The sequence below is a fragment of the Phyllobates terribilis genome, unplaced genomic scaffold, assembly GCF_046119375.1.
Source record: "Phyllobates terribilis strain yellow unplaced genomic scaffold, ASM4611937v1 Scaffold_2__4_contigs__length_985480577, whole genome shotgun sequence".
NCBI lineage: Eukaryota > Metazoa > Chordata > Amphibia > Anura > Dendrobatidae > Phyllobates > Phyllobates terribilis.
In genome coordinates, this window is record NW_027362762.1 from 13,395,060 (window position 1) to 13,408,214 (window position 13,155).

A 13,155-nucleotide genomic window follows, 5' to 3' on the forward strand; every position below is an offset into this window, starting at 1 on the left:
AAACTCTTGACTTTTTTGTGTATAAGAAAAATCACTGAATTTACCGGGTTTTACATAAAGGTTTTATTCTTTTGTGCCTCCAGTAGAGATGAGCGAATCCATTTGAGGTAAATTGAATTTGCTTCAAATTTAACAAAAAAAAATTTGGATTTGCTGGAAAAGTGATTTTTTTGAAAATTGAGTTGCTTTAATCAAGAGAAATGCTCCAATGCTTCATGTCTTTTTTTTAGGGCCTGGAAATAAAAAAATAAAAGAAAACCCTTTATGTTCACAACCCCTCTCACCCATCCGGGTTTTTTATCTTCTCCGTTTTCTACGATCTGGGGTCTGGACAGACGTCAGAGGGTAAAAAACAACTTTTAAAAGAAACTTTACCAAGTCCAAGTAAATCTGGTGACTCGAATTTCATCAGATTCGCCCATCTCCGTCCTCTAGAGGTTTCGGTCCTGGTCCTGATGGACACCAGATGCCGCTGTGTGGTGTTTGCCAGACTAGGACATGGTCTACACAACATCGAATTGATGGATACTTCAGCTAAGGAGGAAATTCTATTTTCAAGAATTGGAAAAGTAGTAGAATAAGCCTTTCTTCATGCCCCTCCAGCAGGCTGGACTCGGCCCTTTGTTCCTCTATTTTGTTCTGAAATCCGACACAAAAGGTAAAAAAAATAAGTAAAAAAAAAAAAATATGGAAATTTGTGATTTTTTTCAATCCTTTGTTGCACAAACCATTGCTGACTAGTCCAATCATTTCATAAAACATTGCTCTATTCTGTGCATGATGAAATGTTTGCTTTTCTCATTAGGTCATTGGTTCCATTTTGGCCCAAACATGATCCAGTTTCCACGTCTGTTTTTCAAGCATCGTATTGTCTGTGCTGAGACCAGCGGAGTCTAGAATCGCCCATCCTGATGGTTTGTGGTGTGATACATCTTATTCCATCAGTAAAATTGTCTTCTGACTAGGGTCCTTTACCGTAAAGGTTAAAGAAAAGCCTGGAAGCCTACAGAAATGAACAAATCCAAGTCGCATCAATTGTAAAATAAAATTCAGATTCACTATTGTGCTAAATTATAAAAGGCAGGGAAGAGGTTAAAACAATACTCACCCAGCCTTCACTAAGCACCCAGATCCGGGTTAGTCATCTTCTTCGATCTGGTCCCCAGTGCGGTCTTCACTGGTCCATCTTGGACATCTTCCAACACCCAACATCTTCGGGGTCTCCTGTACTGACAAGTCCACAATGTCATGAAGTCTCCACCAAGTGAAGGCAGGACATGCCGAAGATGGTCCAGTGAAGACTGCTAAAGGTGGCCAGGTCGAAGAAGACGTCTAGACCTGAGGAGGTCTATGCCGATGAAGGCCATGTGAGTGACATTTTTTTTAATTTTTATCTATGTTTCTAATCTTTTGGAGTCTCGGGACTTCAGAACAGAATAATGTTCGTTTGATTCACATGAAATAGCCTAGATTTTTATTTAATAAATTAAAAATTTGAGCAAACTGTGGACCTGTAACATCGGTGGATTCTCTCTTCGCTACGTGTCTGTAACATCATAGATGGAGATGGGTCATTGATGTAGGGACTTATTCCAATTGTCACAGGGGCTGATACTGAACGTGAAGGACCCCGGTGCAGAATATGTGTTTCAGCCCCCCTAGTCATACCCCACATATGCCCACACTCACATAGACATGTAACATCTGCACGTTCTTATACATCACACCGCCATCTACACATAATGGGGCCAGTTCATTAAGATTGAAAAGAGAAGAAGCAAGGGGCGCGCCGTGTGTGAAATGGGTGGATGGTAAGTGAGAACCGGAGACTCGTTGGAGACGCTCTACTGGTCACAACACTTCATGAAGCTTGGAAGGTGAAGGGGACGTGGCTGCTGAATGAGAAAGGCAAGGAGAAAATGCCGGTCTGGAAAATGAGGTGACCAGGAGATTAAGAAGGGGGGAGACTTTATTGACTACGTGTTTCTTCCGAAAGAGGAAAACGCACAATTGCCTTTTATAATGACCAGGATTGACGTAATGCTCGAATTTCCACCCCCCAATTATCTGACCTCATTAATCGAATAAAACATTGATATTACAGATGAAAAAGCAAAACTTTTTTTTTTACAAATAAAACAAGTCGAAAGTACGTACAAGGGATCTCCCAAAAAGTGTAACCAAAAGTAGGAAACAAAAATTATTATTATTTTTTTCATATAAAACTGTGTCTACTATACAAGCTATTCAGCGGGTGTTTGCTGTAGTTTCATTTAACCCTTCAGGGGTCGGTATAGTATAGAAATCCAAAAGGATTGACGATTAATTAGATTCCGAAACCGATGAGGCGTGACCGATGGACTCTGCTCTAATAAATGAAGACCGCTCGGATCCTCTGAATGTTCCATAAGAAATGTTTGGACAAACCGTGCCACAATATGGCGTTCCCAATGTTACACCTGCACTTGTCCATCCTTCTCCTGACAGTTTGGATGGTTCTGCCGACATATTGGAGATTACAAGCCCATTCCAACAGGGACGCCACGAATGATGCAAAGTAAAAATTGTAAATCCCTTTTTGTATCTGACAATGGAGAACAATTGGGTCACATTAAAAATGTGCACTGTTTGGCTTTTAGAGGATCTTTGTTTCACTTCACGTTCAACTTTAACCCTTTCCTGACGAGGCCAATTTCTGTTTTTGTTTTTTCCTCTCCTCCTAACAAGAGCCATAACTTTTCTATTTTTCTATCCACATAGGCATATTGGAGTTAAGTTTCTTTTGCGGGATGAGTTGTACTTTTCAATCACTCACTCCAGGCATTTTTCCAAGTAGTGGACTGGAAAACAGAAAAAATTCCAAGTGCGGTCAAATTGCAAAAAAAAACCCCCACAATCCTGAAATTATTTTTTAGGAATTGTTTCTTTACGTCATACATTATGTGATAAAAGTGACCTCACAATATGATTCTACTCATCAGTACTATTACGGCGATACCAAACATGTCCAGTTTTCTTTATTATTTGAGTGGTAAAAAAAAATCAAACATGAGTGAAAAAAAAGTATTTTTTTTACTGTATTGTCATTTCCCGAGACCCGGAATAACTTCATTTTTCGGTTGATGCAGCGGTGTGAGGACTTATTTTTGTGGGACGAGTCAGCATTTTTATTGATACCATTTCGGGTAGATACAACGTTTTGATAGCCAAGGATAGTGGCTGCACTTGAACGTTTTCCCAATCAGGGGTTAGATTGTGGCTATGTGTTACATGCACGCCGCTAGGTTCAGATAGGGGCGAGACCGGTTACATGAATTCTTAGGAATCCTGGGGGAACCGTTACTCAGGGTGACCATAGACCATATGCTGCAGCTTCTCTCAGGCACACAGGGGTATTGACCCTCCGGCACAGACACGTAGGTTGTTTCACTTGCTGACCAGACACACTTGACAAGAGTCCTCATAAACGGTAGAACAGTAGCATTTAATAAGAAGCCGCACAGTCATTGCAAGTTAAGTCTTATGAGCAACAGGTTCCAGTGACAAACAATACAGTTTCCTTAGCAGCACAGCAGTTCACAGTTTTCCCAGAAGTACAGGACAGCACAGTTCTAATGCAAAGGCACATTAATGAACACAGCATTCTTTACAGCACAGTGAGATGGAGGAGGAGGGGAGGGTTTGCTGTTGGAGATGATTCCTGTGACACCATTTCTTCCAGTCCTTATCTTTCTGCCTGACAATACTCTGCACTGCTAGTTCAGGAACTCTACCTGACCTGTGCTTAGCTTCAATCCTGACTTGAATCCTTTTCACTTGCAGGGGCGCTTCTGTGAGATGCAGAACACACACACCACCTTTTCTTCAGCTCCAGCCAGACAGTAAACAACTTTCCCACAATCCCCCTTGGGCTCTGCTAAAACACTCCCCTTCTCTTGTGACTGTGTTAACCCCTCTAGTTGCTGGATGCTTCTGGAGCACAACACTTCCTGTCTCATGTGCTTGTGTTACTTCTAATAGTTGCTGAATGCTTTTAAAGCAACAGCACTACTTCTGCATGTCACACTCTGCAACAGCACTACTTCTGCATGTCACATATGGAGCGGCAGAAGAAAAGTCTGAGATGCTTCCTGTGGTTTATGCCAGATGGCAATGAGCCAATGGAGCTACACTGTGTGGTCATGTGACTCTTCAGCCACTCAAGGAATACTGTATGCTATGCTGGGACCAGCTGACCAATCACAACACACACCTGTGATCACACACTGACCAATCACAGTACGGTTACCTTTTTGCTCTGCTACCATTGGTTATGTCATCAAAATCTGGTGGTGCACAAATCCATTCATCAGAAACACAAGATCTGATGACCCAGAGTCATAGAGGAATCACTCATCAACATCTGTGTTCATCTAAGTCACCGAAAAGTTTTATCAAGGGTTTAGAGAAGTGCAGGGTTTTCTGATAATGTCCCTGGTGGTCTAAGGCATTAAATGGTTTACTTGTAAAGTCCCCGGTGGTCCAGAGTAGTGAAGATGTTTCTGATATTGTCCCTGGAGGGCAAGGAGACTGTAGAAGTTACTGGTAAAATCCCTTGTGGTCTAGAGTAGTGAAGATGTTTCTGATACTGTCCCTGGTGGGCCAGAAGATTGGAGAAGTTACTAGTAAAGTCCCTGGTGGTCTTGTGCAGTGAAGAGTTTACTGGTAGTCCTTAGAAGTTGATTGTAGTAAAGAAGTTACGGATAATGTCCCTGGTGGTCCAGTAGATGGACAAAGTTCTTGGTAAAGTCCCTGGTGTTCTAGGTCTTTGAAGGCTTTACTGATGTGGCGCCCAGCTGTGCTTGGTACCACAGATCCTAGGAGGGTGTATTGAAGGATTCCTCCACCAGAGGGCTCTCTAAGCACACACACACACCTTCACCTCCCACCTCAGACCACCAGAGGGAGCCAGTTAGGGATATATAAAGGGAAGGTTGAGCCAGGCAGCTCAATGAATGATCCGGCAAGTTCCTGCTGAGACACAGAAGGACTCAGTGCAGTCGCGCCAGAGCCTAGCAGTTCCTGCAGAAAGAGTTCATTACAGTCTGTAGAGTGTTTCCAGACTAGAACTCACAGAGCTCAGGATAGAAAGCTAAGAGTGTGCCGACACTCTGAGAGCGGCGAGGAAGAGCAGTGTCCCGGCTGCAGTGTGTGTAGCCTAGTGAGGTCCCGAGTGGGGCCGAAGGCGAGTGGAAAGTGAGTAACATAGGGGGCAGAGGAGTTTAACCAGCTCACCCCGAAGTTATAGCGGACACCGGGTCCGAATCTACGTGGATCTTCATGACCAGTAGAAAACGACCGGAACCCCTGGCGAACTATTTGTCCCAGGATCACCAAAAGCTGATACGTACCAGGGTCAGGAATCACAGAGACCCCAAAGAATAGGGAGAGTGATCTCCAACAGAAGGCCCTACCACAAGGTCAGCAGGTGCAGAACAGAGATAAAGTTAGGCCTAGCTCCAGGCAGGTCAGAAACTTAGCACACAAAGACAAGAATCAGGAGGCCCTATCCCCGCTCCCTGGGGGAGAATCTGGCAATGCACCCTTCACCCTACAGTGCTCCGGGATGTGCCTGAATTCCATCAGTAAAAGGTACTGAAGAGAACTGTGTGTGTTTGCCTGTCTTTCCGTAGGCCCGGCTGGCCTCTTCGTTCAGCACTCCCCTCTACATACGCTGCCCTGAAGCCCACCTCCACCAGGCAGCAGCTGCGAAGGCAAATAGAGTCATGGCATGCATCAGAAGAGGAATAGGGGCATATGATGAGAACATTGTTCTTCCTCTGTATAAAGCGCTGGTAAGGCCGCACTTAGAATATTGTGCACAGTTCTGGGCTCCGGTGCTCAGGAAAGACATATTGGAGCTAGAGAGGGTACAAAGGAGGGCGACTAAGGTAATAAAGGGAATGGAGGGACTAGAATACCCAGAGAGGTTGTCAAAATTAGGCCTATTTACGTTGGAAAAGAGAAGGCTTAGGGGAGACCTCATAAACATGTATAAATACATCAGGGGGCAGTACAGAGATCTCTCCCATGACCTGTTTATACCAAGGATGGTGACAAAGACGAGGGGGCACACTATGCGTCTGGAGGAAAGGAGGTTCCTGCACCAGCATAGAAGGGGATTCTTTACTGTCAGAGCCGTGAGACTCTGGAACTCTCTGGGAGAGGAAGTGGTGATGTCCAACTCACTTAATGAGTTCAAGAGAGGCCTGGACGCCTTTCTTGAGAACAATAAAATTACATCTTATGCTTAGTTAATTAATCAAGGGATTTAATCTGACTGCCAGATTGGAGTCGGGAAGTGAATTTTTCCTCAATGATGTACATTGGCCTATACCGCATGGTATAGGAATAGCGGAATAGCTGCAGTGCACAAGAAACAGGCTGAACTGGATGGACGCTTGTCTTTGTTCGGCCTTATAAACTATGTAACTATGTAACTGTGGGGAGCTATACCACCGAGCTGCCTTATCATCGGCCTTAGTGGACTGCCGCAGTGCTGGTGAATCTCACCAGATACCACAGGTGGCATCACAAACTTTAATAAAACTAATAAACAAACCAAACCCCTTTTCAAGAGTGACCCCAGGGTACGGGCCTGGGAGCCGACCACCGCGACATCCCAAAGGCCAGGTAAAGGCCCGGGTACCGAGTCATCCCCATCCCCCTGGGCTAGTCACTGATATTTGGGCTACTGAAGGGGTTGGTTACAGGACCTGTTTAGACTCGGGGGATGTCTTGTTGTACTAGAAAGCTGAGGGTCAGACTGTTTGGAGTTCATCTTGTTCTTCTTCCTCCCCTCACTGATCCTACAGAGAGAACACTGGTGACGTTTCACCCTCAGTATCATGACTTGTGACAAGACCCGTTAGAAGGTCGATATTGACTTTTATTATTGCTACTTCCAACAGGTGGCGCTAAAGTTCCTGTGCTCTTCCTCTCTGGGGAGGATATTTATATATTTAATTTTCCGGAAGAGCGTTACATGGCCGACAGGGCTCCTTATTGCACTATACACAAGGAGAAAGGTTCCCCTTTAAACCTCTGTCAGAAACCTCCTGGTTTGCACTGATGAGGGGCGAATACCGCAACACTAATCTGCAAATGCAGTGCCTGTTTTACCCTATCTTATCTGATCCCACTCGAAACTCAGCCCTGGTCCTGATCCGCTGATCTGAGAACAATTCACTTTTTCTCTTTTCCTCCATATATAGAGACAACAACATCTATAACAATCTTCTCCAGGAGCAGACATTATAATAATCCTCGGTGGTCTCTGTGTTCTTGTCCTCTGCTCCATGGAGTCCAGGAAGGCTTTGTAGAGAATCCTGTCGGGACGTCCCTCAGATCCTCGCCCGGTATAAAGTCTCGCTGTCAGACAGGACGGCAGATCTGCACAGAGACCAGGTGAGTCTATCACAGAAGATGGTGGGAGTGGGGACCTAAGGTGCAGGGTCACCATAGGAGATCTGAGAGGTGTGGGTGGGTCGACTTGTGGACCTCTGATAGCAGTTTCTTCCCTGATTATGGCCACGGATGTGTGGAAATAGAAATATGTTTCCACATACCAGTGTCCTATACACCCAGATATCATGTGTCCGGATGCAGGGGGTCTCACGGTACGAGCTGACCATGGTATGGAGTCTTCTGGATTGTGAGGTCTTCTATGTTGGCTTCAGGTCTCTTCTATGAATATATGTAAATGTCCTGATATTGTGGCCTCAAAAACATGAACCCTCTGCATCCTTCCTGACCCGTTAGCGGTGGGACTAGGAGACGGATGGGATGACTTTTCTGCTTGTTCATTAGTTGTGGTTTTACCCGGGTCCTGGTTTTACACGGGGCCAGAATCGTCCTCGCCCCATATAATGAGACCATTGCTATATATGTCACTTATCCGTGCTGTCTGTCTGGGGTAACTCTCTGAATACCAGCACTTGATGAGCAGGAGACCTGAGCCGTCTATAGAGCTGTTGTATCTGTAACAGACAACATATAACCATACGCTGGGTATATACTATATACTGGGTGTAGCGATGGATGGTGGAGAGTGACCCTTCTGTATCGTGATCGAATCTTGATGTGACTGCTCCATAGCTTCAGTAAAGAAGCCCTGTCACCTCTATAGACTGAACCGCCATTCCTCCAGCAATAGGGGACGCTGTTATTATTTGAGAAGGCTTTCAGTTAATCAGCTTTATGTGTATCTTTTGTGGGGGTCACTTTGTTAGATTGAAGACATTGGCAATGCCTCCACTAGGACGTCAAAGGGAAAGGCAGTATCATCCGGGCGCTGCAAGGAGGAGACAAGATCAGATGAAGATCACCCTTGACCAGTCTGTCACACATTGTGGACCCCAGGGGCTCCGAGTCCTGCAGCTAAAGGTATCTGAGAGTGATAAAGGTTTCCTGCGCTCCTTTTAAAGGGAAGGTCCTGATGCCGGATTCCTGCTGTCCTGCATACAGTCTTTATTGCCGCTCTCCAGTCTGCCCAGCAGCTGTCCTCTGCTCCTGCAGTTCTCTGACATTCGCTGACCAGCAATGTCAGAGAGCTGTAGAAGCCGAGGACTGTATGCAGGACAGCAGGAATCCGGAAGCAGGACCTTCCCTTTAAAAGGAGCGCAGGAAAACTTCATCACTCTTAGATCTATTTAGCTTGGAGTCCCTGGGATCCACAATGTGTGACTGACTGGTCAAGAGTGATCTTCTGTCGTATACTCTTGATGAAGGGGACAGAAGTCCTTGAAATGCATAGTCCAGTATAGTTTTTCCTCTGATCTGGATCCGGCTTGTCTCCTCCTTGCAGCGCCCTTTCCTCGTATGGTATAGCTCCGTGCATTGAGCATTGTGTGTCTACAGATCAGTGCAGCAGTAGTTCGGGGGAGTTCTTATGCTTTGTCCAGTGTTGTGTATGGGCAGTACAACCACCTGAGATGAGCACCACTCAAATCGTCCCAACTCATCTCAGTGATCATCATAGAATCATAGAATGGTAGAGTTGGAAGGGACCTCCAGAGTCCTCGTGTCCAACCCCCTGCTCAATGCAGGACTCACTAAGGCTATGTGCCCACAATCAGGCTATAGCAGTGCTTTGGACACAGCCTATTTTCGCTGCGTCCAATCCCGCATGTAAATCCACATTTGTTCATTGAGCACATGCTGAGTTACCGCACCCTATTCATTCTATTGTGGAAATTTCTGTTGAAGAGACTAGCGTCTCCGCAAGAGAAATTGACATGCTGCGGCTCATAAACAGGCGCCGCCGGTGAGTTTACACGGCGTCAATTAGAAGCAGGGTGGGCATGGGATTTCTATAAATCCATCCACTGTGCTTCTAATGTACAACACAGCGTTTTGGAGGCAGCGCAGGTGAGCTGCGTCCAAAACGCTGCTAGTACGGATCGTGGGCACGTACCCTAAACCATCTCAGACAGATGTCTGTCCAGTCTCTGTTTGAAGACTTCCATTGAAGGAGAACTCACCACCTCTCGTGGCCGCCTGTTCATCTCATTGATCACCTCACTGTCAAAAAGTGTCTTCTAATATCTAATCTGTATCTTCTCCCATTCAGTTTCATTCTATTGCTTCTCGTGTTTCCATGTGCAAATGAGAATAAGGACTATATTCAATGTGTAGAGTGAGTCAGAAAACCGGCACCTGTGCTTTCATTAACTGCTCCGTTACGCAGGACTAAGCACCTATCCCGTATCGACCGGGTGCATTAACTTCTTTGTAAAGTATGAAAGTCTTTGTAAAATATCAAAAAAGATAGAAGGCACTCACCGATACTTATAAAACTTGCTTCTTTATTCTTGCATTAAAATCACAACATTGTTGTTGTGATTTTAATGCAACAATAAAGATGCAAGTTTTATAAGTACCGGTGAGTGCCTTCTATCTTTTTTGATATTCTACAGAGAATAAGGATGATCCTTCTACAGTGTGACATCCCTTCAGATATTTGTAGACAGCTATTAAGTCTCCTCTCAGTCTTCTTTTCTGTAAGCTAAACATTTACAGATCCTTTAACCGTTATTTTGCACCGATCTGGCCTGTTGAATTTCAATGACCCATTTTTTTGTTCTTCTGTAGATAGGCGGCTCGCAGAGGAGTCTGGCAGCAGCTCTTTCATAAGAAACACAGGAGCGCTCTACCAAGCAGAACATTTCTGTGTATGGGGAGTCGGGAGAGGCGGCTGTTGGCCGAACACACATTCAGTCGTCAGCTATCTGATGTGCATTGTCAGCTTTTCCCATCACTGAGGTTCTTCAGGCCTTACATCAGATGTGTTCTCCTTCTTTGCACTTTCTCCATGTACAGGACGTCTGGTTCTTCTACTTCTTTATACAAAAAACCGGGCACCTCATCCTCAGCCGTGATGGGAAATTAGCTGTAAAACTAATCTGACATTTATAACCTGACATTTATAACCTGTTAAACCGATATACACTTGGCATCATATTAATGGACACCCGACAGCTGGAGCCCCGACATTGCTGAGTTTGGGGCCTTAGGAGCCTCAATGGAGAGACTGTGATTGATACTGTTATGGAGGAACATCGTCTCTGACATACTCACTGTTCTAGGTTCTTGTTTTTTAGTTATGGGATTGAAGATTAATAACAATGATGATTTTATTTAAAAGATGTGCCGGGTTTTCTTGGTTTTTGGTCTTTGTAGTCTTCATTTACAAGGGATTTCCTTTTCTATTAACCAATGGATGAGGCGTGAGCTCATTATACAAGGTGAGATGTCTAAGCATTGTTTCACTCTCGCTTCCTAAGTGGTTGGCAATTTATCAGAAAAAAAAGATGATTGCCGCCAAGTAACTTCAAAAGGAAGAAATTGAGCGTTTCACCATGAAAACTCTGCAACTCCCGCACATTTGCAGCCAACACCACCGCTGAATGATTACTTGGATCATTTCCATCATCTGTTAAGTTGCAGATATATTGGTGAACTGTTGATTTGGCCTCTGATGGAGATTATGGGACCATCTATGAGGTGGTGCCTGATAGAAGCCAAGGTAAGACCCTAAAAACACACTGAGAATAACGTATCATAATCTCTATATTCCTGTCCTCCAGACTGGACTGGGTCGGCTCCATGTGTAGGTCTACATGTCTAAAAAGTATAAGGATCCAGCTGGTTAAGCAGAAAAGTCTGGAAAATAGCTTGAGACAGAATAATTTTCTTCTTTCTACACAAGAGCTAATTGACAAGTTTACCAGACAATTATAACCAGTCTTACGTCTCGGCAATTCTCAGCAGCCCTCATAAAGAGTTGCATCTACACAAGATAAGACATCCAAGATAGACTCCATAACTCGTGCCACAGATAGTTTACAAGACCCGTTATCATGGTAAATTAGATAGTGGCACCGTCAAAAACGGAAGTTGAACATCCCTGATAGGAAACTCAAACTTCCCGTAATTTGCCAAAAATGATTTTGAATCTGACCTTTCTCATATTTAGTTTCAAGATTGTGGAACTTGCTCTTTACCTTAGTACAAAAAGCTCCATTCACAGATGGAAAAGGCTCAAGACATACTGTGGATCGTTACATTAGAACTGGCAGGGTGATTATTCGTTCATGTCATGGTCTATGTGTGCCCCATTGTAGTCACAGGCAGAATACAACATACTTTGTACATCCAAGGAATCCATATGATATAGGAGCAAGTCTAGTACATTGAGTCTGACGATAGCCCATAGATTTACAGTTGGCTACAAGGTTTGTGTAAGAAACTATGTTCTTGAGAAATAACAGTGATTACAGCCCAGGAAATGATTTGTCCTTCATCTGATTTCTCTAATTTCTAGGGCCAACCATGACTTATGAAGAACAACAGAGCAGAAAGTGATGTCTTGAGCTCACGTTCTGTAGGAGACGATGATGAATTCCACCTTCTATCCCACCAACTTCCTCCTGGTTGGTATTCCAGGGTTAGAACACAAGCATTTCTGGATCTCAATCCCTTTCTGTATCATCTATATATTTTCTTTGCTCGGAAACTTCCTGATGATGGCTGTCATCTTTTTGTCTCCGAAACTCCACCAGCCGATGTTTATATTCCTCTCCATGTTGGCATTTAATGACAGCCTCCTTTGCACCAGCGTTGCTCCCAAAATCTTGTCCATCTTCTGGTTCAATGATAGAGTCATCAGCTTTAATGGATGTCTTCTCCAGATGTTCTTCACCCATGCCTTCTCTAGCATTCAGTCTGGGTTCGTGGTGTCCATGGCTTATGACCGTTATGTTGCCATATATCAACCTCTCAGGTATGGCTCCATAATAACCAGAAGTATGATATTCTGGCTTGTCCTTGCACTTCTGGTCAGGGTGGTTGTTATGGTCGGTCCTTGTCCTATTTTGATAAAGAAATTTCCTGCTTTCAAGACCAGCGTGATTGCACATTCATACTGTGAGCACATGGCGGTGGTGAAGCTCGCCGCCGCCGATATCCGGGTGAATAGTATATTTGGCCTGTTATCGGCCTTCATTATTGTTGGTGGTGATTTGCTTTTCATTTTCTTATCATATATCATGATTTTCAATGCTGTTTTTCTTCTTTCGTCTAAAGACGCCCGTCTGAAGGCATTTCACACATGTACCCCTCATGTCTGTGTGTTTCTAAGCTTTTACAGCATGGCCATATTCTCATTCTTATCCCATCGATATGGCAAGAAGATTCCTCCTTATATCCACATTATCTTCTCTGATATCTACCTGTTGGTTCCACCAATGCTCAACCCGCTTGTTTATGGGATGAAGATAAGCCTGATCCGTGAGGAGGTCTGGAAACTCCTAATGAAACAATAAAATTTATAACAGGACAACAGAGCAGGAGAAGAGGAGAGCAGAGGACAGGAGAACAGAGGATAGGAAAGGAGAGTAGAAGAAGAGGAGAGCGGAGGACAGGAAAACAGAGGATAGGAAAGGAGAGCAGAAGAGGAGAGCAGAGGACAGGAGAACAGAGGATAGGAAAGGAGAGCAGGAGAACAGGAGAGCAGAGGACAGGAGAACAGAGGATAGGAAAGGAGAGTAGAAGAAGAGGAGAGCGGAGGACAGGAGAACAGAGGATAGGAAAGGAGAGCAGGAGAAGAGGAGAGCA

At 44.5% G+C, this 13,155-nt stretch overlaps 1 protein-coding gene across 1 annotated transcript; it reads left to right on the forward strand.

Moving 5' to 3' along the window:
- Positions 1–11,927: 11,927 nt before the first annotated feature.
- On the forward strand, positions 11,928–12,863 carry LOC141243232 (olfactory receptor 52A1-like). Its single transcript, XM_073668913.1, has one exon. It carries the CDS (start codon positions 11,934–11,936, stop codon positions 12,861–12,863), a length of 930 nt encoding a protein of 309 aa, XP_073525014.1. The 5' UTR covers positions 11,928–11,933.
- Positions 12,864–13,155: the final 292 nt, after the last annotated feature.

Bases quoted from the DNA above. Each gene is read 5' to 3' on its own strand.
- LOC141243232 (XM_073668913.1), top strand. From the start codon at position 11,934: ATGATGAATTCCACCTTCTATCCCACCAACTTCCTCCTGGTTGGTATT.